This window comes from Sciurus carolinensis, chromosome 1, assembly GCF_902686445.1.
Source record: "Sciurus carolinensis chromosome 1, mSciCar1.2, whole genome shotgun sequence".
Taxonomy (NCBI): domain Eukaryota; kingdom Metazoa; phylum Chordata; class Mammalia; order Rodentia; family Sciuridae; genus Sciurus; species Sciurus carolinensis.
This window is the reverse complement of record NC_062213.1, coordinates 81658248-81685490: the sequence shown is the minus strand read 5'-3', so window position 1 is coordinate 81685490 and position 27243 is coordinate 81658248. Positions and strand designations below refer to the sequence as shown.

The window sequence follows — 27243 nt, the reverse complement described above, 5'->3', positions numbered from 1 at the left end:
TAGAGGAAGATATAAATATGATCTTAATATAAAACTTAGAACTTATATTCTAAAATTGTCTTTAAATTCACTATTATAATTTTCAGCATATTAAGAGCTATATGCTTCTGGGGTATTGGCCAAGACAAGACGATGATACTTAACAACAGTAGAGTTATGGATGTTGTTATGGTTTGGATGGGAGGTGTCCCCCAAAAGCTCACGTGTGAGACAGTGCAAAAAAGTTCAGAGGTGAAATGATTGGGTTGTGAGAGTCTTAATCCAACCAGTGATTTAATCTCCTGATTAACATATGGATTAACTAAGTGGTAAATGAAGTAGTAGGGTATGGCTGGAGGCAGTGGGAATTAGGGTGTGACTTTGGGTATCTGTTGAATGGAGACTCTTCTCTGCTTCCTGATGATGTGAGCTGCTTCCCTCTGCCATACTCTTGCACCATGATGTTCTGCCTCACCTTGAGTCCTGAGGAATGGAGCCCACCTACTACAGACTAAGACCTCTGAAACTGTGAGCCCTCAAATAAACTTTTCCTCCTCTATAATTGTGCTGGTCAGATCATTTAGTCACAGCAGTGAAAAAGGTGACTAAAACAGATGTGAAATGACCACATCTTAGCCAACCAGAAGAATTGAATACATGTAATACTACACATTGTAAAGAAAATATTCATCACATTGCTCTGTTAGCATGGTAATACATTTTCAAAGCTTACTTGGTTTAAGTTTTATATTTTTCTCAGATGTATTTTCAGATTTTATGGAATATTAATTAAGATACACAATACATCTACATAGAGATGAAAATTGAAGGAACTCTGAAGCTTTCAGTTTTCCTGTTTACTTTTGCAATTGTCACACTAAAATTCCATATTGAGGAAAATACAAACAGGATAATAAGGATGACCAGATAGTAGCTTAAATAGTAACACAATTCCTGGTTTGATATTTGCATGAATATGCGTAAAAAGAAAATAAGATGAGAGGAGGGGTTGACTGGAGGATATTGGATGCAAGCTAGTTGTACCCAATACAGAGCCATCTTGGGTTCTGAAAGTCAAGGTATCCTGTGACCCAGAGCAGGCCCCAAGAGTCAGTCAACCCAACACAGTCAGAGAAATGGCTATCTCCTAGGATAGCTGTGTCACCCCTTCACTCATTGAGGGTGAAAGTTTAGAGATATGTGTGCTGAGCCTATCGGATCCTACCCCAGGGCATATACACCAACTGAGTCTAGAGACGCCAATCCCAACCCAAAGCACATGGAGTAGTGCCCAGCACACAATAGGGTATGAAATGCACCAAACACCTCAGGGATGGTTCTCTGACATCTACTTAGACAAACAAAACAAAACACACATACACACGCACACACACACACACACACACACAAAGAGGAAAAAGATGAACTGTTTCTGTTTCTGAAAGGCAGGATAGGGGGATGGGAAATGCAAAATAATAAGCCCCTTTAAAGACTGTTAAAGACACCAAGTGAAGTGTATTCTGTGTTAATAAACATCTTTGGAGGAAGAAAAGCACAGCTATTGGTGCGAAGGCTGTGGAAGAGGGTGTCTGCATGGAAGACAATGTGCCTTTTTTGTCTCATTTAATTTTTTATAAACATTGTCTCTGACAAGGACACTCAAAAATACATCTCCATCATCTTCCTTTCTGGTAATTATCTTCCTAAATCAACACTGGACTGCCAGGATCAAGTAAATATTGCCATAGTAACTAAAAGCATTTTTGGATGAAGGGAAGAATTCAGTCACAACACTGGCCCCTGTAAATAATGCTGATTATAGGGTGCAGTCTTTTGTTGGGATCTATTCAATGTAAACTGAAAAATTTAACATTTTAGTTCCTAGAAAAGAGGCTGGATAAACAGGCACACAATATTTGATAGGATGGGCCTATCCTCTCCTGAATTCATATCAGAGGAACTCCAGGTTTAAATAATATATTAAACATAGTCTAAAATGCAAATGAAGTTTTTCTCAATATCACGGTTGGCTATTAAGAGAAAGTGTAAAGGGTTATGATAATTTTAAAGTATTATGAACTACAGAAAACAAATAAAAAGCATTTTCAGTGAATATGCTCAATTCATTGAACTATTCTCTCACTCCACTTAACTACCCACATGTGTACAATAATGATTTATAGACATTATACCTAATTATGCATATTTGGGCTGTGTTAGAGTGCTAACAAAAGCTCTAGAAAGCAACAATTACCTCTGTTGCTTAGCTACATAGTTTAAAATATTCCTATTAAGTGCAGATCACCAGAGAGGCGGGTGTGACAAACATGCACATGTGCACGACAATGCACTTCACTGTGCGGCTGCCAACTGCTAGCATTTTGGGTCATTTCCAGTTTACATAATTGTTTGGTTCAACTGTTTGTTATATGCTAAAAGAAAATATTTATTAATTATTCTTCAGAAAAAGAGGAGCCGGCCGACAGAGGTGCCTACGTGCATCTTATGCACTGGTTTCTGGGGATGTTCTTCAAACTGCAAACCAACTTTCCACGTTCCCAAACCCTCCCTGACTTTTCACTGTGGTCATAAGAACAAAACTGAGTTTGCTTTTGAATCTGACAGATCTGCCAGCAGACTCAGGTTTCTCCCAGCTTTGTGATGGGTGCTTGCCTTTTTTTTTTGAAATGCTAGTTTTTATTTTTCTGGGTGGGATGGTGATGTGTTTTGTGCTTTTGCCACTAGAATAACTAAAGCAGCCATGCCTGTAGAGCCATGGGCCTAGGCTCAAGTGCTGATGCTGGTGTTCATCTCTGTGACCATGGACAGGTAGCTCAGACCAGGCATTCTGTAAATGATGGATCTTCTTCCCCTTCCTGGATATTATTTTTCAAAGATAGTAGCAATGACAGAGGGCATATGGGATCCTTAACACGAATGAGGTAGGACTGTTCTTCATTTAGAGTAACCAGTAAAACTAGTGCCTAAGGAAAGCAGAGTCCACAGGATAAGAAGGTTTAGTGGATTCACCACCTACAAGGACTGTGGAACTGTTCAGCAATTGCCTTTGAAAGCTTAGCTAGTGCATGATGCACAAATCCATGGGGCGTGAAGTACAGAGACTGGGGTTGAGCTGCTGGCCCAGTGCTTCTTGCCTGTATGATGCTGGTCAGATCCTTGGCCTCCTGAGTGCTGGCTTTTCATCTTCAATATAAGGGTGGTCCAATGACTCAATGACTGTATGACTCAACGATCCTTCTTAAGACAATAAACTTGATATGTCCCTGGCAAGGTATCCCCTTTATTATTTCAAATAATATTCACAATAACTATAAGAAAGGTCTTTTCTAGTCCATTTTATAGAATGAAAACCACAGATCTGGGGAGCTGAAGGCTTGCTCAAAACCACATGGCTACCCAGCAGAGGGTTAAGCCCCAGACTCAGGGCTACCTGACTTAAACTTTATGTCCTTGCTTCTATGACATGGTACTCTACAACCTATAGCCTAAGAATACCAGTGCCATGATTGGTGTTTATGAAACACAGCTACTCCCAGGAAAAACTGCTAAGAATACTAATAGCCTATTATTTTCCTAAGTTTGGATATTTTCAAAAGTGAATTTAGCCAAATTATATTGTTATATCATGTGCATATATGAATATGTAACAATATCCCATCATTATGTACAACTATAATGTACCAATAAAAATGTGGAAAAATGTTTAAAAAGAGTGAATTTGAATAAAGGAACTAGAAATACCATTGTTAACATGCAATATGGAAAAAGATAATCCTTATCCTTAAAAAACACACAAAACAAACAACACAACAGCATAAAAACTAACAAGCAAACCAATCTTGACTTTGCTAGTACCATAAAGATGATAGGTGGAAAAATTCCTAGGGTCAACTCCTTGAGAACACAATCAAGTAGTTGGGTCAAAGAGTGGACTGTGAACAGTGCATGCCTTTCTCTGTCCTGTGCACATCTCAAAGGATGCACACAGGAAGAGGTGGAAGAAGGTGGGACTGGGATGCATTCCTTGTATACAGTTTCAAAAATACTTTTTCCTTGTACATAAAAGTTCATATATGTTTGTTTACATTAAACCAAGGTCTCAACTTTGGTAATCCTATAGCAATACACTAAGGAATTCTTATGTTGGCTAGTCTGCTTTGAAAACAACTTAAAAAAATCTTCTGAAAATAACATGTTTTGAATAGACTCTTTCTGTGTAACTGGATCTTATCACTGTATTTCAGTTCTGTTTCTTTAACTATCAAGTTTACTTTTATAGGAAACTTAATTTTCCAGGCCTCTTGAAGTTGCAAATTTTGCCAGGAATAAAAAGCCCCAGAAAAATGAATTCACCATTCAAAATTCTGAAACTGCAGTGGTTTTTTCCTTATTTGCTATTCATTGGGAGATGATCTGTTAAAAATATCATTCCAACCCTAGAACTTCTATGTTTGGGATAGATTTCCTCGAATCATGAGCATGTGATCACATTGCTGGGAACTCTATGCCCTTTCTTAGTTAATTCCACTTCGAGATGATTCTCATTTTCCTTGTCTGTACTAGGAAAGTCTGTGCTTGTCCTACTTCCTGATAGTGCTTTGCAAGCTTGAATTCCCAGTGAAGAAGGTGTATTTGTGTGGTTTTGTCCACATTCTCTTCTATCCCTCTAAATGCCCACCTGCATCTCTTTGAGACAGTCAGTTGAGAATATGGAATGCAGTTTGTGCCATAAAATGGAAGAGAGGGTTTATAAATGACCTTAGCTTTCATGAGCACTGTATACTCTCATTATCTGAATGTCCCAGCTGAAGATACAATTTGGCACACATCTGGCCAGGTAAAGACATTGGTGTACCCAGAGTAAATGAGAGGCTAGATGGAAAGCACTTCTTTTGGGTTGGGTATTAGCTCAGCTCTCATTCCTTCTGGGGGGTAGGGGCAATTTGTGCAGAGGGCCGAAGCAGGTTAGAATCTTTGCTCTGTTTTCCAGGGATAGAAACAACTATGATCTGCCATTTGTAGAAACTGAGACTTAATGATTTGATATTGTCCAAATTCTGTCCAGTCTGCATTCTGAAGGTAGTCAGAGGAAGGGGATAATTGCATTACAGAGTATGATTAACTGGAAAATAATTATTTTGCTTGTCTTTACAATTGTCTCCTAATTATTTTATTTCCATCACCTATAAGCTGTGTTACCTTCAGCACTGACTCTCTTTGATTCCCAATGATCATCTGTAAAACATGACCATAATTATACATACTTGTGGCATTGTAATATGGACTAAATGATATAATGTGTGTGCCTGAATATATGAAAAACTAAAAAATAATGGTCACTAATGCTGCAATATTAGTATATTCATTATCATTAGTAGTAGTTCTAACACTAAATATAAAAATACTTAGCATTTGTAAGCCTGCAAATAGATGTTATTCAGTGCATGTAACTGAATGCTTAACTAAATACATTTGAGCAATGTATTCACGTGGCTAATATTAAGCATCTACGATGATCAACAACTATAGTAGAAGGTAAGAAGACAGCCAACTAGACACAGTTTTTGGCCTCATTGATTTATAAGAATATGTTGATGCAAAATCAGACTCATTTTCTAAAATATTTGGCTAATTAATGCTAGCTAGGTGAGTTGAACCTCGACTCTATTTGCAATGATTCAATGACTTTCCCTAAGACTAGATCCAACCTGTAATTTTCATGAATCAATAAGTAAAACCGACGAGCTCAAGGAAATAAGAAAATGATGAGAATAATTATAATTTATAGATGAGCCCTGAGACTTTAAACTATATGCTAGGCCAGGTGCAGTGGTGCACACCTGCAATTCCAGCAACTTGGAAGGTTAAGGCAGGAGGATCACAAGTTTGAGGCCAGCCTCAGCAAATTAGTAAGATCCTGTCTTAAAAAATAAAAAGGGCTGGGGATGTAGCTCAGTGTTAGAGTGCTTCTGGATTCAGTCCTCAGTATGAAGTAAATACATACATACATACATACATATATACCATATACCAAATACAGAAAAGCTAGAAAATTTACTTAACTAGGATACAACTTTCTTTTAAACACAGCATCTTCATCTGCTTCTAAGCTAAGATAGTCAAGATAGGATAAATCTGATCTGTGATTTGTGCCCAGTCAATATACTTTAAATTAATATATAGCTTAAATTAATACCTATGGTTATTCCTATAATTCTATTTATAAATAGTTATATATATTTTAATAGTTATATTTATAATAAATAATACTTAATATTTATAATAAATAGTTATGATCTAAGAAAATTGATGCCTTTTGTTTATATAATAATTTCTTTTCAAATAGAATTATTTAGTACATTTTGATTCCTTAAAATGTCATATTCAGAATTATTAAAACATATGTACATACACCTCATTTCATCTTTTACTAAGTTAAATATTAGCTCTGAATTTGCTTTTTCATAATTTTTTGAGACTTTTGCATGTCCCCAATTTCAGTCTCATGCAAAAAGTCATCAGTGATTTTCCAACTCCTACAGGCATGTGACCACAGGAGACCAGTGAGAATAACTATGAACTGGGGAGGAACAAATTCTAAAGCTTTGAAATAACCAAGTTTCACTTAGCATGCAAAGGGTGTTTGAAGACAGAGTGAAAAATCAAATTCATGAATTATAATGTGCATCTAAAGGTAAATTTAAATGATTTATTTTAGAAATAATGGTTATGGTGATACACTTTCTATATGATTTTCCTATTGAAGGAGCCTCTACGATAACTTTAGGTCAATTTTACAGTTCATTGCTATAAATATTTATTCAAAAATATGGAAAATATTAAGGTCACAAGTCATCTGCCTTGGTCTATGTTGTTATTACCAATTACCAATTATATTTGGGGGCTAAATAATACTCTACATGACTACATATGTTGATAAACAAGTAAAAATAAATGTTTAGCTATCTATACATGTATATACATACATATACAATAATCATTAATGATAATCAGCAATGAACATTATAGATAACTTGATCATTAAAAAGGTATTTTAAGACTTAAATAAGTCCTGTAATTTGAAGGAGTCTTTCAGTAATTAGACACTCATTATATTACATACAAAAAATACACTTCACATTTAAGGCTTTTATTTTCTTCAAAAGAAGTCAGAGCCCAGTCCAGTGCTTTTGAAGGAACTCAGGGCAAGGACTAGGCTGTTTGTCTACAAACCCTATAGGTACTAATTAAAAAAAATGGATCCTCAAGAAGTGAATACTGAATGAAATCAATGTTTGGTTTTTCTTCCAAATGCCAAATATACTTTTATAACCACATCAACCATAAGTTCTACATAAATTAAGACTGAATCTTTGATGCCAAGGAATAGATAAAATCAGGGCCACTGTCCCTTGCTACCTGTAGCAGCACGATCGTTTGTTTCAGAGAGACCATCATCCTCAGTCCTGTCGTCTGGGTCCCCTTTGCAGTCCAAGTTTGGGCTGTAGTGTCGGGGCTTCATTAGCAGGGATTTCCTTTTGTTGACTGGGACACCCAAAGCCTGCTCATCAGCTCTCCTCTTCTTCGCCATGGAACAATCGTATGCAACACTGTAGTGAGTGGGGCAAATTAAGAACATGATAAAATAGCATTTGCTGGTATGTGGAATTTGGCTTTACCCAAAGCCTTTGGAAACTTGGGATTGGAGGTTTAGGGTTAGCTGTTGGCACTAACATAAACAGCCCGTCTGTGGAATCCATTGAACTGTGTGTATTCTATTTTACTGTCTATCAGAAGACATTTTTTGAAAAAAATCATCCTTAATCCTAAGTAAGCATATGTTAATCTGTGCTTTGCTTGGCGCTACACTAAATACCCAGAGAGGGATGAAACAAGATTTGCACTGGTTTGCTAATCCTAAGAAACAGCTAATGTGAAAAATATACTACCAGATAAAAACATGCATCCAGTATGGATAAATCACAAGATTTTTCAAATTGTTATTTGCCGCAGAAACTGCTTATCTCTGCCACAGTTGTGCCCTGAATAGGAGATGCCACAGGTCTTGGGCTAGGACTTGAATGAAGGGGCCAGTGAGTGAGGGGACAAGCTATGAACCCATTCAATCAACCCATTCCCAGCCTCCTTCCTCACCTCTCTCTCTCTCTCTCACATGCACGCATGCACACACACGCACACACACCAACACACATAAGCATTCTGCCTTTTGATTCTCACCCATTTGGCACACAGAATGAACAAATAAAAAGAGGAGAAATAAGACTGAATTTCACAAAAATGGACAACAGTTTATCCTTGTTTCTGTTCTCACATGGTTTTATTTGGAAATGCTCCTGAGGGTGGCCCTTTCAATACAGATTTCCTACATATAGCTAGCTCATTCAGAATTAATGCAGATCACTCTATGTATGAAGTTAAGACAAACATTTTCTTGGCAAGATCTATGAAGACCAGAGGATTTAGCCAACAGTAAATCTATGAGAGATATTTATTAAATGCTTTCCAAAGAAAATTGCAGGAGCTTCAAATGAAAAAATCCAGAGAAAATATTACTAACTCCATCTCTAAAAGATGATTGAATTCTAAGTAACATTACTAAATAGTCAAAGACCTTAAACTGTGCACAAACATCAGTGCAAAGATGATGGCCTATTCATGAAAACAATTTGGTTATGGTTGTATGTGCATTCTAGAGTATAGAAGAGCAGATGCAAAAACATCTAAGGGAAGGGAAATGTTATTCCTTTTAGGAAAAAGGAAAAAACAATGATTCTGGAAGAAGAGATAATTCAAGACTCAGAAATCTTTCAAAAAAAGGTGAAAAATTAGAGAATTAAAAATTATGCTGACAGGATGAGATGAGCGAGTTCCCTAAATAAACTAATGTGGTTTCACAAAATATCTCAAACCCAAATTTAAAATGTCCAGAAGTACCAAATTTAAGTTTTCCAGAAGACGGAGAAAAAGAGAATATAACCAGATAACTGAGAGCCAAAAATGCCTTCGTAAGACTACTTGGCAGAAAGTGGAGATGGACATGGACTGAGTCTGCTGATCCATGAAGAAAACACGGGTCTCTATTACACAGTTATGGTGTAAGGAGAGTGGGACCAGACAAACAGAACTACCCCACACCTGCCTTCCTGGTCAAAGGAGACTCACTTTTTAAGAAGAAGGGGCAAGGATGAGGTAAGGTATGTGAAAATTTATTGTTATATTAAAATTATTTTATTAAGTGAAATAAACCAAAAACGGAGGAAAAACATCTATGATTCCACTTGTATGAGGAATACAAAATAGTCAAATCATAGGCTCCAAAGAATAAAATAGTGGTTGCTAGAGGCTGAGGGGAGGGGGAAATGAGGAGAATCAATAGGCATAAAATTTCAGTTAAACAAGATGAATAAACTCTAGAGACCTGCTGTATAACATTACATGGAGGGTAACAATAATGTGTATTACACACTTAAAAATGTGTTAAGAGGGAAGATATAATATTAAATCTTCTTACCACAATAAAATTTAAGACAATGAAGAAGGAGGAAGATGAGAAGGAGGAGGAGAAGGGAGAGGAGTGGGAAAAAGGAGAGGAGTTGGGGGAGGAGGAGGAGATTTGTTGACATCAGGAAACATTCATTCTTGAGGTAGGCATAGTGGGCATGTTTAACAAGGACTGGTCAGTCAGAAAAAAATATCAGTTCTTTCTTTGATGACTGGACTACCTGATCCTTACAAGATAATAATGTTCACAAGTTGAGAATATTATTTTTCTTTTAAGGATACGTATTACCCATAATCAAATAATTTAGTAATTGATGGAGCTGATATTTGAACTCAAGTCTATTGGTTCCCAAAACTGATGTTGCCTCTTGCATGCTGCCAGATCAGGACAACAGATTTGGATAAATTCTGTATGCATTTGAGAATTCGTTCACTTGGAACGTGGATAAAACAGTGACCTCTCTAATTAGAAGGAAGGTGCTCACCCCAAGGCCTTGCCCAATTATTTGGGTGTGAATATACAGGACAATTACACAATCTGAAGATTTTACTGGGTTGCAGCAATGGAAAACATTGCAAACCCTAATTAAGAATCCCCTTAGCTGGGTGCAGTAGTGCATACCTGTAATACCTGCAACTTGGGAGTTGGAGGGAGGAGGACTGCCAAGTTTAAGGCCAGTCTCAGTATGTTAGCAAGACCGTCAACAACTTAGCTAGTTCCTGTCTCAACATAAAAGAGGACTGGGGATGTAGCTCAGGGGTAAAATGTCCTGGGCTCAAGCTCAATTCCCAGTACAAAAAAAAAAAAAAAGAAGAGAATCCCCTTACGGTAATATTATGTGCATGTACAAATATGTAACAACAAATCCTACTATTATGTATAATTGTAGTGCATCAATAAAATGAAAAAAACCCTAAACAACAATTCCTTAAATGGACAGAAATAGTAGCTGACCCTGATGAAATGATTTTTTGGGAGGAGTACTGGGAATTGAACCCAGGGGTACTTTACCACTGAGCTACACCCCTGGTCATTTTTACTTTTCATTTTGCGACAGGGTTTCAATAAGTTGCTGAGGTTGGCCTCAAATTTGCTATCCTCCTGCCTTAGTCAATCATGTACACCTTGTGCCTAGCAAGATGACTTTTAATGATAATAAAAACTGAGCTCAATATTTATGTCATAATAATAACTGTGCAAGTGTAGGATGAAGTGTACTGTGCAAGTGTAAGGTTTTATTAAAAGTACAAGTTTGGCTTAAAATAAATCATTGCATTTGATACTATGGGTACATGAAATATCTTCAGTAACCCTAGCTGTGTAATCTGCAACAAAGGGTCAAATCTAATGGAACATCAAATTTCTCATCTAGGGAATGTAGGTGATAATTTCTATATCACATGTTTGAGGATAAAGGAGGTAATATCTGTCCTGACAGTGACAAAAAAGAGGTAAAGATGGAGCCATCTGACTCCCAGTTCAGTGCTCCCTGGACTCCATCAACACTGCCTCATGCTGTTGCTCTGCAGCAGCTTCACCAACTCACATCCTGGCACATTGCAGAGTATGCATGCATGTATGTCCCTAAGTGCATTATATCTTCCTACATATTATTTATATTTACATAAATTACATTAGATTTACACATAGCATATGCATTAAATCTCACATTCTGTACATTTCTCCATTGCAAAGTAGTCACAGCCCAGGCAGCATTTGCAGCTAAAATGAAAGGCTTCATAATAAATATTACCCTTTGTGTGTGCATGGAAAATGGTCCCTTTTCTGAGTTTTCCCTGAGGGCACACTATTTTGGCTTTATTGTGACACTTCACTGTGACACTGCAATGAGGGAAAGCCATGCTTTACATGTCACTGAGAGAAATGCCACAAAATGCTAACATATCTTCTCAAGGTTGCCAGAAATCATTTCCACTGGGTTGTGTTTTCCCATCTGCGGAGCTCTGAAATGTTAAGGAAATAAATGAGCTCTATTATCTATATTTTTCTAGTAGATGAGAAAGAAAGAGAAAAAAAATACATTCAGCTCTGCATTTATTGTTCTATTCAATCAAACTGTTGCTTTAAACATCCAGACACTGCCCACCCCCCAACAGGGAACTTTATCAGTGTGCCAAATACTTTCAACATCATATTTAGGTTTTGATATTATTAAAATATCTTTAACGGGTCTGTATTTACAGAACCAGATTCAGTTCTGGAATCATGTTTAGGACAAATTTATTGAACTTTCAGATTTCAGGAAGAAAACAACAAATAAGAGAACTGCATATTCCCAAATTCTGTCCAATAAGCACAGTCTTCAGGCTTTTCTAGTAATAAATTATCAATGCAAGTTATCACAAGATAAGAAACCAATTTAAAAGAATAGGTCCACAAATGGATATAATCCAAACTCCTCAAAAAAGAATTATACAGAAAAAGAAATGGAGATTATGAAACCCCGAGCCTAAGGAAACCATTTATATGTTCCAACTTTTCATGGAAAATTCATAGCAGGAATTTCTACTGAATTATTCAAATTAAGCAGAATATCACAGACTCATCAAAAGGGACCAAGAAGTATGAATTTGAGTTAGGAATAAGAAGACTCACAGAAAAAAAGGTATAATGACTGAAGAGGAAACAAATACTATTTGCAGAAACATGATTGTGTTTGAGGGAAATTCAAAAGAATCTACAGATAAAATCTTACAGTAAGGAAGTAAATCTAGTGATGTTACTATTCAAAAATTAACTGTACTTCCCTAAACCATAGAAAATAAAAAATAAAAATCATTACAATAGCATAGAAATATTAAATCTTTGGAATAAACCTTATAAGAGAAGTATAAAACACTGTAGTATGAAGCAAAGAAAATATTGAGAAAATTAAAGAAGACCTAAATAAATGAAGATGTAAAATATTCATAGAATAAATTACTCAGGATAGCATGATTTCAGTTCTCTCCAAATTTATGTTAGATTCAATACAATCCCTATCAAAAACCTAACAATATTTTTTAAAAAAAAGAAATTAACAAGTTGATTCCACAATTTCTGTGGAAATTTATGGAAGCAAGAACAGTAAAGACAATCTTGAAGAAGAAAAAGTTGGAAGACTGCCAGTCTTAGAAGTAAAAGTTTATCATAAAATTATAATATTCAAGATAGGGTGTTATTAGGGTAAGCACAAACAAATAGATGGATGGGACAGAATAAATGTTCCATCTTTTGGGTCTAGAAATTGACCTACACATGTAGGGTTAATTTATGACAAAGGTGTCACTGAGAAAAGGGTTGTTTCTTCAGTGAATGGTGCTAGGTCAATCTCAAAATAATGTTTTGACTTGTACCTCACATTATATACAGTTATCCTCCTTCATTAGGTTTTTTCTTCCTATAGTTCATTACCCATAGTGAACTAGAATCCCAAACTATTAAACAAAAGATTCTAGAAATAAACAATTCATAAATTTAAAATTGTATGCCTTTCTGTGTAACACAATGAAATATGGCACCATCCTGCTCTGTCTTGCCTAGGATGTGAATCCCTTTGTCCAGCATATCCATGCTATATATAAGCTTCCCCATGCCCATTTGTCAATTAGTAGCCATCTTGGGTATAAGATCAACTGTAGCAGTATCACAGTGCTTATTTTCAAGTAACCTATTTTACTTAATAATGATCCCTAAACATAAAGAGCAGTGGTGCTGGCAATATGGAGAAGCCAAAGAGAAACTATAAAGTACCTCCTTTAATAGAGAAAAAAGTTGAATATTCTTCACTGAGGAAAAACCAGTATTTATAGAGCTCAAGGAAGATATCGCCTGTGGATCAGGATTGTACAATAAATGCCAGAAGGATTATGGACTTAACACTGTTAAACAATAAAGATTCTAGAAGAAAATGTGAGGCCATATCTTCATGACCTTAGATAGGCAACAATTTGTCAAGTTTACAAAGAAAAACACAAATTTGAAAGAAAAGACTGATTAATCATGTCATATTAAAATTAAAAACTTTTGTTTTTAGACAGAACTTTTTTTAGTTTATACAAAACTTTTGTATCAGAAGGTACCAACCAGTGTGGTGAGTTGCCTTTTATCAATATTTTTGTTTCTTGGTCAGTTTATACAAGCATGTTCAGGTTGGTAATGTTTCATTAAGCTCTGTTCTTCCTTGATGTACACTACATGTGCAAACTCTTCAAAACCATTTATTAAATACCATTAAGAGTGAAAAAGTAAGTCATTGGATGGGAGAAGGTCATTGCAATGCATACAGAAAAAATGATGGGATATGTTATAGAATGTGTAAAAAATTCTTCCCAATTAAGAAAAATTTAAAAAAACAGGTAAAGGATTTGAGTAGTCACCTCACAATAGGAATTTGGCCAATACACAAATGAAGAGGCGTTCTATTTCAGGTACCTTTCATACCCACCAGGATGGCTAAACAAAAAGGCTGACAACACCCAGGGTGCACCTGGAATACTCACAAACCGCTGGTGTAGGTAAGCTGTTATGGTGGCTTTGGAAAACTGCTTCGCTGAGTGTATATGTAACTAGTGACCCAGAAATTCCACTCCTAAGTGTACACCTGAGAAATGTGTCTTTATATGCGGCAAAAATTATGTCACAAAAATGTTCACAGCAACATGCTGTCCAAAATGGGAACTATCACATAGTCCTTTGATTGTAAAATGGATAGAACATGGTGAAATATTAGAACACCTGAATACTCTCAGGTGTGAGGAAAAGGCAATTGAATAACACCAATTAAATTTTGTAAACATTTGGTTGAATGAAAGAAATAAGACAGTAGAATAGATACATAAAGTCTAACCAGCACATGAGCACAATTAATCTCTGTGGGAAAAAGCCAGGAGACTGGTTACCTTAGTGAGGGTGTGACTGGGGTTATCACGGAACAGAATCCCTGGGATGCTGATAAGTCCATATCTTTGTTTTTGGTAATTGCATGATTGTACTTATCTCGTAAAAATTCATAAAGCTATACACATATATTTGTGTATTGTCTGCATGTGTGTTACATTTCAACAAAAGTTACTTAAAAACTAATAGCAGGTCAATTTGAAGCATGGTATAATGTGAAGTACAAGTTTACTTGATTGCCAGAAGCACTTACAGATAAAGTCAAAGGACCAGACCTCACGTGTAGGTTTGTAATCCAGTGGAGCTAATGATCAGTCAGGTAAGAGTTAGGGAGCGCAGTTGTCTTTTGGAATGCGTGGGAGATTGGTTCAAGGAACCCTCCCCTCCCCAAATACCAATATTCTGAGTCTCTTATAAAAAGTGACATATAATTTGCATATAAACTACTCACATTCTTCAATATATTTAAAAATCATTTCTAGATTATTTATATACTTAACATATTAAAATGTTATATAAACAGTTTTTCAGGACTGTATTGTTTAGGGAATAACAGTAAGAAAACAGTCTGTACATGTTTGGTACAGATGCAATTATTTTCTAAGTATTTTTAATCCTAAATTGTTTGGAATTCTTGAATGCAGAACCAACAGATAAAACGTCTGTCTGTATTTACAAAATGCCAACTAGTATTCTGAATTATTTATGTGTGTCAATTCATTGAATTCTTAACTCTGAGGTTGGGGTCATTATCTCTGAAGCTTAGAGGGGTGTTTTATTAATTTTCAAACAGCCATTAATGGGGGAGTTTATATTTGAAACCCAGTCACTCTGGACCTAAATTCTGGCTTATTATTTATTATTTAAGACTGTTCTTCAAATTAGCTGTATCATAGTATTCAGTGATTCAGTAAACAGACATGACTTAATCAGTGAATGAACCCCAGCCAACCATAAAAGTTACCACATGATCTGTCTTATTTGTAGAGGCCAGAAATGAAATTCACTGATGAAATTTACTTGATTTAGAATTACAAGAACTTTTTTTCTTACAAGATAACCCACCATTATGTTGAGATACTGGTGGGGAACATTTTCTTTGACCTAGGAATAGAAGACATCTTTCTTTCTTTTTTTTTTTCTTTTTAATTTTTAAATTTAATTTAATTTAATTTTAAAATTTTTTTACAGACTGCATTTTGGTTCATTCACTAAGTGAAGATAAAGCATGATTAAAGAGAAGTGGTTTTTTTTTAGATAAGGGTTTATTTTGCATATGTTCTCAAATTATATTCATGTTACATTTAGCATAATTACCCAATTTGTAAATTATTTTAAGTAAAAAAAGTCTGAATTCATTTACATTCCATATCATGATTTTAAAAAAAACAAATAAAATTTATTATCTTTGATAGTGATTATTAATTGCTGTAACCTGACTTATTTTTACTGCTTATGCATACCTCTTGGTAGAACAAAACTCAAGAGTTATTCAGTACAATCATGTATATGGACAGTCTTTCCTATACTTTCAGTTTATATACTTAAGAAGATATTCATTCAATAAATGTGTATTTATTGCCAAATAAAGGTGAAGCATTGACTAAGGTTGAAAAAAAAGTCGTTATGGAGATTTTATAAAAAAAAGGAAATGGAAAATTTGAAGATAAGCACTTTGTAAAATAAAAAAAAAGAAAAAGAAAAAAAGGGCCACCGGGAATGCATGATAAAAAGGTGTGTCAGAATTTCAGATAGTGGCATTGGTCAACATTTACATCAGGTACTCGCGAACCATAATACATGCAGGTAGTTCACTTAAAGAGAGGAAATGTATTTTTGGCAAACAGTTTCACAGTGTCAGTCCATGACTGGTTCGGACCATTGTTTTTGAACCTGTGGCAAGACGGGTATTTGTTGCTGGAGCCACTATGGCCAAACTCTTCCTTTCTGGCGTGGGATGCACACTTCCAGATAACAATGGCCTTATACAGAGGCCCAACTTGTCTCAAGGTTTGCTACCCACTTCCAACTAGCACCAAGCCTGATCATCAAGTTCTTTAATTACACGGATCTTTGGGGATGAATCCAACCAGGATCAAACCCATAGCGACATGGGCAATCAGGAAAGTCCCATTAAGAAAGAAGATTAAAATTTTAATAAAGATATGAAGGAGCTAAGGGCAAACATGTTGCAGAAAGATTGGGGCACAGAATTTTATGCAAAAGGAACACCCAGTGCAAAGTCTTGAGACAATACTGTGCATAACCTTGTTGAGGAAAGCACGGAGGTTCAAGCACAATAAGGTCAGTAGGGGAAAACAGGACATTGGTTTTAGAGGAATAATAGATTCAGATGATACTGAGAATTACAGATTCATGTTAGAGGCTCTGTGAGATGTGAAGACTTTGTATTATTTTGACAGAGTGACATGTACTGATTTCCATGTGAGTAGGGTGACCCTGCCTCTGTGTTGAGAACAGGCTGTAGGTCACAGGGCAGAAACAAGGGAAGGGACTAGGGGGTATTACAATAATTCAGATGAGAGGTGATGGGTGGACTTGGGCTATGGTGGTAGCCACGGGGGTGGTGACAGTAGTTAGATTCTGATTATATTTGGTAAAGGAAAAGAAATGGAATTATTGAGAGATTATAGGTGGGCTATAAGAGAAAATGGAAGAGTCAAGGATGACTGCAAGATTTTTGGTTTAATAGTTGAAACTCTTGCCGTTTACAATGTTGAAGAAAATCTCAAAGGACTTCAAGATTTGGGAGGGTAGAGGTCAGGATGTTCTTTCTGGAACTTGCTAAATATACATGGTCCCTACCTTTGGAAGCAGGATAGGGATATTTTGTTGATGCACTCAAAAATATTGAATCCAAAGAGTGTCCTGGACCTTCTGAGCCCCCAGAATGTCTTTTCTCCCTCACATCACACTAAAGATGATGCAGAAATTTCCTATTTTGCACAATAATACATGCTTCCATGTCCCCTCCTTGCCTTCTGAACAAAACAAGGTCAACACACAACATAATCTGGCTTGCTAAGGGTAGAAATAGTCTATATGCCAAGGAGCGTGCAGGAATCTAGCTAATATTCCTGGCAGGAGCTGAAGGAGTACATATGGGCTGGATCCAGGGATGCTGGATCAAAGGCACTGGAACATCAAGTTGGATAAGGGAAAGTCAGTGTGGAAGCCCATCTCTCATGTTACAGGATTTAACACTCTGTCAAGGACCCTGGGATGGTACTAACATGCTGCTAGATTGGCTTTTCAAGCCTAGAAAAACAATGGTTCACTCTAGTTAGAATTTCCAGAACTGCCAGTGCAAATACTAGGAAAGGAAGTGGTCAGAGAACTGGGAATCCTTGGATTGGTTATCTTACATAGACCAGGAAATCCACTCAATAAAAAGTCATGATCTTTTGGCCAACTCTTTGGGCCTGATGCAATTCTTAGTCTCAAAACCCAAGGACTAAAAGAGAGGCCAGTTCCCCTCAAGGGAGTTCCATACAACAGCAAGTCAAGTCTGCACAGTGATTGTCCCACCTGGGCTTTCCCATAAAGATCTATGGCCATGTACTTGAAGAACAATTACTCTAGGTAGAAAAGATTGTGCAAACATTCAAGAATTGTTATATTGTGTCTGATTTGATACCAAAAGACAGAAGCTGCAACTGTAGTCTGTTATGGAAGAAGATAAAGGCAGTTCACAAATGGAGCCCTACTCCAGAGGGTATCTTGGGGTCTATAAACCCACCTCTCAGTTGTATGCCTAGTCTCTGTATGTATAATTGGAACAGAAATAAACTGGCTTCTTGGCTAGTGGCATAAAAGTTAATAAAGTGGGAATCATAAATGAAATTTTCTAAAACTTTTCCTTCCTATGACCCAAGTAGTAAATCCAAAACATGATATTCTGGAGGGAATGGTAAAGATAAGTACACTCTTAAAAATTAGAGGATGTGTGGTTGTTTGTCTATATCATTTTATATGAATTCACAAGTATGAACCCTACAAGAGTGACTCAGGAGGTTGACAGTGGACTACCACAAACTCAAAATAATAATTCCAACTGTAGCTGCTATGCTAACATATGGGATCTTTGCCTTAGGAGATTAACATAGGCTCAAATACAGGTTGAGCATCCCAAACTGGAAAATCCAAGACCTGAAATCCCCCAAATCAGAAACATTTTGAGAATCAACATGCCACTAGAAATGGAAAATTTCACATCTGACCTCATGTGTCAGGTCATAATCAAACATAAGTGCACTAAACATTAGTACAAAATTACCTTTGGGCTGTCTGTATAAGGTATTTATAAAACAAATGAATTCTGTGTTTAGACTTGGGTCCCATCTGCCAATATTGCATATCTCTTAGAATATGTAAATATTCCAGGATCCAAAAAAATTCCCAAACACTTCTGGTCTCGAGCATTTTGGATAAAGAATACTCAATTTGTACATGGTTTGAAGTTCCTACATGCCACATGTGTTCTTGTCCATCCCAGCAGAATCTGGAGCAGTTAATATTCCAATAAGGAAAAGAGAGTCATTCTATATTCTTGCTGTGTTAACTCTGCTGCCCTTTTGTCATGCACATTCTGAAGGGACCAGTATAATCCAGACCTCCTTCAGATCATCACATTATTACTTTATGTTGATGCAGATGAATGGATAAAGAAAATGTGGTATACAAACACAATGGAATGCTACTCAGTCATAAAAAAGAATGGCTTTGACATTTTCCACATAATGGATGAATCTGGAGACTATAATGCTAGGCAAAATAAGCCAATCCCCTAAAACCAAGGTCAAATGTTCTCTCTGATATGTGGATGCTAACACACAACAAGTGTGGGAGTAGGGAGAATAGAGGTTATGAAGGGGAGTGAGAGGAAGAAAGAGGAATGGGCACAGAGAAGATGGTAGAGTGATTCTGACATAACTTTCCTATGTACATGTGTGAATACATCACAGTGAATCCCTACATCATGTACAACCACAAAACTGGGATCCTAATTAGAATAAGATATATTCCATGTTTGTATAAATAAGTCAATTATACTCTATTGTCATGTATAACTAAAAAGAACAAAAATGAAAGATAAAAAATAATTTATGTTGATGGAATTAGAGAACAGATAAACAAGAAGTGACAAGTATTTTGGAGGCCTTGGCAAGACATCTGCATTTGAGAGGTATAACATATATCTAACAAAGATTCAGTTGATGAAGTGCTTATGGGCCCAGAAATCTAACAGGTGCTCATTTACAAAAAAAGGACAAACTACTGCATCTTTCATTTCCCAACACTGACAAGGAGCATATTGCCAAATTGGTCTCTTTAGGTTCTGGGGTTTGCATATTCCACAACTGAGAATGCTTCTCTGACCTGTGCATTGAAAGACAAGGGAGATGGATAGCTAGTATTGAGTGGAAGAATCACAATGAAGACTTGCAGAGTACTGGAGCAAGTTCTGCTCTTATAGCAGAGAATAATACTATTAGGAATACAGTCCTACTAGAGATGAAATCCCTCACCATGAAGTTAGAGCTGACCATCATGAACCAAATTCTATTAGACCCTTCAGGTCATAATGTCAAACAGATCTGAAAAAATCCATCTTAAGTTGAAAGGTCCAAGATCAGACTGAAGCAAGTCTACAGGGAACAAGTAAGCCACGTGAGCAGGTAGCCAGGAGCTCTCTGACCTTCCTGGTTGTAGTGGTAGTGCCTCAACTGCTACAGATGAGGTACACATGGGACTCCTGCAAACCAGCTTCAAAGGAAGGAAAAGTATAAACTTAGTTTATAAGTGGTGTCTCAGTACCCAGTATAATTTACAGATGATTTGTAAGACAATACTTAAAGGGGGCTCTGAAAGGCACAGAGAGATGAAATCCTCCTGATGGGCAGAACTACAGGGCAGGGGTACGTATGGTTGTTCACTTTGTATGGAGAAAAAACTGGCCAAGGTAAGAAAATACATGAATCCCTGGAGAAAATGAACAGCTTCTTGTCAGTCAGGAATAAGGAGATGAATGGCATATCTGGAAGGTCAGGGACAAGGAGGCCTGAGGCAGAGGCATGGTATTGGATTTATAAGAGTTAGGATGGCGTGTGAAGGTCTTAATCATGCATGGTAACATCTGCCGGAGAGTACACACACACACACACACACATACACACACACGCGCACACACACCATGGAAAAAGGCATTGAATTATCAATCAGACAGAATGAATAGTGTGTCTTGAGCTTTCCCAGGACTTGCATAATAGAATTATTAATGGAGTAGCGTTAGTGGTGGCGATTGAGGTACTTGTTAGACTCAACAGCATAAAATCCCATTAAGACTGATATACTACTCCCACAGCCCAATGTCTAATCTGCTGCCACAAGAAACATATAATGATTCCTCCAATTCTTGAGGAAAGTAACCAGTCATTGGACTTCTAACTACTCTAGGAGGGGCAGCAATTCAGTTTGGCTGGAACTGACATATTCAGGATATGACATTGTCTTCCCTGCCTTCAGATCCTCAGCCAGCACTACTATGTAAGGGCATCTGGGATATTTTCTCTACAAACAAATCCTCACACAATTCATTGGACCCAGGAACCCACTTAGGAAAATACCATGAGAACACAATCACAAACTCCATGAAGAGTATAAAACACTATACAGTCCAGAAATTGCTACCCTGATGGAGTGATGGAAGGGCCTCTAGAAGACATGGCTGAAATACTTGCTTAGAGGCAATACTCTGTCAAGATCAAGTGCCTTCCTGGAAGGTAATATAGAAGACCATTATATAATGCTTTGTCCTCAAGAATTTGAATACATGGAACTAGAAAGTTGATTTAGAAGTAATTTGATTTACCATGATGCCCAGTGACCAACCTGCAGGATTTGTACATTACCTACTCCCAAATTTAAATTCCATGGGTCTAAAGACCTGGTTTCCAAAGGGAGAAGGACACATTGTAAGAAGGACAAGGCAAGGACTGGTAGTGAGGCTGGATATGCTGATGACTATGGAGCTTGCTTTAGACCTCTGTTAACAAAGGATGCCTTGGGGAGTATGGATACACTTCCTCTTGCAGTTTTTGTTTGGGTCATATGATTCTATTTTGAACCCCTGGGTGAGGGAGGGTGAAGTAGGTCTAGAGGATATGTGTTCTTGGCTAAAGTATGTGGGTTTGCTCTCGACTCCATTTTAAGCAGGGTGGTAAGGACAGAATTCAAATTCATTTAGAAAGCCAATACATAATTATGTTTTATGGTGAAAAACATGTTAGTCTATGTGACAGCACAGTGGATTTCTTGAACATATGTTTATCATATTGCTCCATTAGAATATTCATTCATGGTGAGTCTTTAACAATATGTATTAGAATATATATTCAATTCTAAAACCTAAAAAAAGCACAATATATGTGACGTTATTAGATCAATATAAAAAAATAAAACAAGTGTGAGACATTCTCTATTTGTCAGGACTCATAATCTAAGAGATAGAAAGTAAATACATGAGACAATAGTAAACTAACAAGAGAATATGCAATTAAATTTCAAAGGAGTGATACAGACTATATGTGTGGGAGAAGGAGCACATGGCTGGACATTTTCTGTTTTAGTAGATAAGAAAGTTTACTTACACTGATCTAAGATACCACTCATTGAAATTTTCAGACCTCACTTATTTTTAAAGAAAACATAATCTTAATATTATACCTTAAGAATTGAGTTTTAATATTTTCCCACTACACATCTCACAAGAGAAACCTAAATGCTTAATAATTTCTGCTAAGCATTTACATTTAGACAGATGAGTAATCATCCTCCATCCAGAAGTGATGTTACATTTGGTAAAATTCTATATTCTCTCTGTATTAATTTTTTTTAATTTCAGGAAAGGGTCACTACTTTCTGAAGGCCTCAGCCCTGGTGCACAGTGCTATAGGATGTATAAACAATCTGTACCCTTCTCCTTGCATTGCACTTTTAGTAATCCAGGAGACAGGATGCTGGGGGAAAGTCCAAGTCACATGCATCCATTTTGAAAAAGGCCTCACGATTCCCAAGAGAGTTAACAGGTCACTGAAAACAATAAATTTAATTTTATGCAGTGAAGACTATGGAGCCGTTGTTCATTCTGCCAGGATAATACCTGAAATTCCTGAGCAGACTCTCTGGTTATGTCTTAGAAACTTTGTGAACCATGCTCTTGTTTATAGAGCTCTGTCATGCTGTAGTGTACCCAACAGTAAACCTGTAATTCAAGCTTCTCCTATTACTCATGTCATAAATTCGGTATCTAATAAGTTGTTGCTACTAATTGATGGTTGCTTTGCTGTCATGCAAAGGATTCTACTGGTAAGATTATTTGATAATATCAGGTTTATAAGAGGGGATGATTTTTTTCCCCATAAGGCAGAACTAATAGATGATTTTTTTCCTCCTTTAAGATTAAGTTTTATGAATGATAAATTAATTATGTAATATTTGCAACAGTGATTTTTCTTAAAATAATCAAGCTGTTAAAACCAACCATACTGTAATTAAAATCAGAAGAGGAATAATAGGAAACTTTCTCTGAATCATGAAGTGATACTTATGTGGAGTTAAGAAGTCTTCCCATAAATCTCTACTTGCCCTTCTGTGCTAGATGAATACCCTCCTTTGATTTTATTCTAGCAATAACATTGCAATACATTGCTCCTATGCTGCCATAGCATGTGGCATTTACCTTGATGATAAACTTACCTCTCTGAATTATAACTGTCTCCCTAACTAACCTGGAAACATCTTAAAGAGAACAGAGACTGTTTCTTGCTTATTTGTATACCTCCTGTACATAATATAGGCCTGTGTCTTAGTAACATGCTCAGTAAAATTTGCTAATGTTGAACTCCATCCAGGTATATGCCATATAAAGCTGGACTTCAGTGCAAACACAAATCTAGGAACTGCCTTCCTATAGGAGACACATAGAAAAGTCCATTAAAAGTACAGATCACGGGGCTGGCCCGCCCTTCTTGGGACAAGAGCTTACTGATCCATGTGAGCTTCTATGCCTAGCTCCCCTTGCCACTGAGGTTTACAAGACAGCTCAGAAAAAGCTAGAGGTAAGTTAACAGTAGCCTGTAAGTTTAGAAATCTTAATAGGGCCCCATGAAGACTGGCCAAATGAACACGATGTTATGAAGTGACCAGTCCCATATTCTAATCTCCAAGAACTCAGAACAACGATGTAATTTTAAAGATAATTAAATCTTCAGAGGAATCAAAGTTTATAATTAAATAACTATTCAATCATTAACTAAAACACAAAATTATATACCAAAATCTATACCTACTATACAATATAAATTTCTCCAATTTATACCCAAAGACAAAAATGCATTTTACTTAAATGTTGTATGTACTGTCAAACTCCTTTTAATTGCCTCTAGATTGATGAAAGAACTCAGTTACAAACCACGATGCAAAGTATACATAGTTCACTGGTTTCTTTGGAAACATAATATGATGGATTATGGGGATTTCCCCCAAAAAGGAGAAGTTGAATATGTCATTGTAAACTTATAAAAAAAGATAGTAAGAGATGGATATCATATAGATTCAGAATCAAGATATTGAAGGAATTCAGAAAGAATTTAAATACAAATAGAAATTTAGTGTATACTGGTAAATTTCACTTTAGTAAATTATTAGTATTTTAATTTACCCATTAATATTTCAAAATATATCCCTTACGTATATAAAATAATGAAATATATATTTTGTCAAACAGCAGTATAAAACTAAAAATATAAAGAAAAATTAAACAAATCATTTAAGCACAGAGAAATACAATGATGAAATTCACATGGTTCATAAATGTTTCCTTTACCAAAATAATTATTGTATTTAAGAAAGAAATATTTAAAATAACCATACTTTAAAATAGTTAAGAGACCATTGTATCATCTTAGTATTTTTTGAATATTTTATGATAGATTATACCTGTTAAAAATTAATGTGTAACAAAAATAAGTAAAGAATATCTTGACAACTGAAGTTAAATGAATTCACAGAACTGAATTCAAAATGACTCTTTCCTAAGTACTAAGCACTAACAACTTCTTCAGTAATCTGAATTCTCCTTTTCACTTTTGTATTTCTAACAAAAAATAATAATAAAGTAAAATGGGAATTGTGAAATTCCACAACAATGGGGCTAAAATCTCATGCTTTAATCTTTATATATAAGACCACACACAATCGGTTTTTTTATATTCACAAACCCGGAGTTTTAATAATAATGAAATCTCTTCTTCAACTTCCCTACACACCATTTTAGATCATTGAAACAGTAATTGTGTCAGAGATTTCAATTAGCGGAATATGCTTGTGAAATATGGTTAATTATAAAAGTGAATGATTCAGGGGCTGCTTAAGTACAAGGAGGTGGTATCTGGTGGAGGGCAGAAGGGAGTGTTAAGAGATACCCTTGCGGTACTTTGCCTCCCACCCTTCTGGGCTAGGTTTGTAAGACTGTGTCCCTCCATCTGGAGGAACCAACCTCATTAGCTTAGTTTGCTCTGGGAGAGAGTGTATGTCCCAAATTTCAAATATAAGAGAAAATCTTAATACAAGTATCTTCAACTTATACACAGTACCCAGTTTGTGATGGTTTAACTTAATAATTGTTTGACTTTACAGTGGTGCAAAAGTGATAACCTCTCCAGTAGAAACCACACGTGTAATTTTGAATTTTGGATCTTTTCAGGCTACTGCCAAGCAGGGTGACCCTCTCTTATGCTGGACAGCAGCTGCAGCCCTCTGTATTCAGTCATGTGATCCCAAGGGTGAACAAGCTACCTTCCACAGTTGCTAAGCGAGAAGGGTTAGTACTAATGCATTTTTCAACATATAATATTTTCAATTAATTATGGGTTTATTGGGATGTGATTCCATTACAAGTGGAGAAGTATTTATATTTTCAAATCATTCTCATGAATGATGCAGAAAGCTTTGTTCATCCCACCACTTAATAACATCCTATCTTATTTTATTTGATGAATGTCTGAGTTAATTTTGTGAGCACCGACATCCTGGATATTTTCTCCCTGACTTTATATCTCCAGGTGTAGCATAGTACCTGAAACTTCCTGGAGGAAGTTATGTATCTTCTAGGCACCCGCACCATGGAGAAACAGAACACTTGCATGCACATTTCTAAGAAAAGGAGAAACTTTTCATGTATAAATTTTTCATGTGTTGGACTTTAAAGTGAATAACAGTTATTCATTGTTTCATTTAAAGCAAGAACTTTACACTTTGCATAGGCAGTATCCACATACTGGTGAAACTCCATTTAAAAAGTTTCAGTTCTCATTTCTGAATGGGAATGCCAGAATGGAATAACTGACAGTGACTGTATAATGCACTTTTAAAAAGTCTGCTCTCAAGTTACTCTTGAACGAAAACAACCAAAGGTAATTAATATTTCATGCATTACCTAAACTCGGGTTCAAATGAATTAGCTAGACAACACAAGGTGGAAGAAAGGTTACTGTGGACAACTTAAAAAAATTATCTCTATTATGCACCACATTCAAACCTATCAAAGACTAAGTTCCTATTTCTGTTTAGGAGGCAGGCACATCCTTACTAATGACAATGATCTCACTTATCCACAAAGTAAAATCATTAACTGATGATGAGTTTGGAGCATCCTTATTTCCATGGGTCAGTCATCTTCAGAAACACTCAAACCAGGGCCACACAGGTAAAGTGGAGTCAATTTAGGAGGGTTTTAAGTGAAGATCAGGAAACATAAAGGTCTAATTAGTACCAAAATGAATAAAATTAATAACAGCACAGATATTCTTCTGCTCTCTAGTATGAATGCTTGGACCAAAAATTTGAAGCAAAGAGAAAATGAAAGATGAAAAGAAGCAAGGGCAAGTAGATAGAGTGTGAGATGGAAGGGAATAAAAGGAATGAAAGCAGGGAGGCTGGAAAGAGGAAGGAAATGAAGGTGTGTGTGTGTGTGTGTGTGTGTGTGTGTGTGTGTGTGTGAGAGAGAGAGAGAGAGTTAGAGAGAGAAGGAATTAGTCAAAAAGTGTCAGAAATGAAGACATAAAGCAAACCAAAGAAAGTCTAGAAGACAGAGACACACAAACATGAGATAAAGGCCCAGAGAGGGAAAGGAAACAATATAAAATAAAACACACACGTATAAAAAAAAACTTCTTCCAGTAATATGAGTAATTTAGTAATTTCAGGGCTTTTAAAGTAATGTAGATAAAAGACTTTCTCAAACCATGTGACTGCTGGAAACTAGTACCATAAATGCTGGTTTTAATTTCTTGATGTTTACCTTAATGCAGAGATTTGGCCCATAAATCTGAATTCCTCTTTTAGTTTGAACTAAAAATCTAGAAACCTTTAGATATACACAAGATCTCTGCTAAATATGAGAAAGAATTCTTTGTTTTTTTTTTTTTTTTTTTTTTATTTTTTTTTATTTTTTTTACGTTTACATAGGGTAATGATGTTTATTATATTTTTCCCCTCCCCCCCACCCCTCCCACCCCTCCCACCCCTCCCACCCCTCTTTTCCCTCTACACAGTCCTTCTTTCCTTCATTCTTACTGCTCTCCATAGCCTAACTCTAAACCTAACCCTAAACCTAATGCTAGCCCCTCCCCATTTATCCTCAACTTCACCAAAACACATCATAAATTATTTGACAAGCATTGCTAGCATACTGGAATAATATTTAAAAGGAGGACCACCATGTATTGAAATAGTCAAAT

The 27243-nt window shown here is 36.2% G+C and overlaps 1 protein-coding gene across 3 annotated transcripts in view; it reads right to left on the bottom strand.

The window, feature by feature from the left end:
- LOC124959450 (suppression of tumorigenicity 18 protein) overlaps positions 1 to 27243 on the bottom strand; it is a 106589-nt gene that overhangs the window by 55307 nt on the left and 24039 nt on the right. For 2 of the 3 annotated variants that reach the window (XM_047517909.1, XM_047517911.1), the window contains exon 5: positions 7420 to 7610. The exons of the other annotated variant lie outside the window; for it this stretch is intronic. In XM_047517909.1, coding sequence (XP_047373865.1) covers positions 7420 to 7610 — 191 coding nt within the window. The remainder of the gene's footprint in view (positions 1 to 7419; positions 7611 to 27243) is intronic. 3 annotated transcript variants of the gene reach the window in all.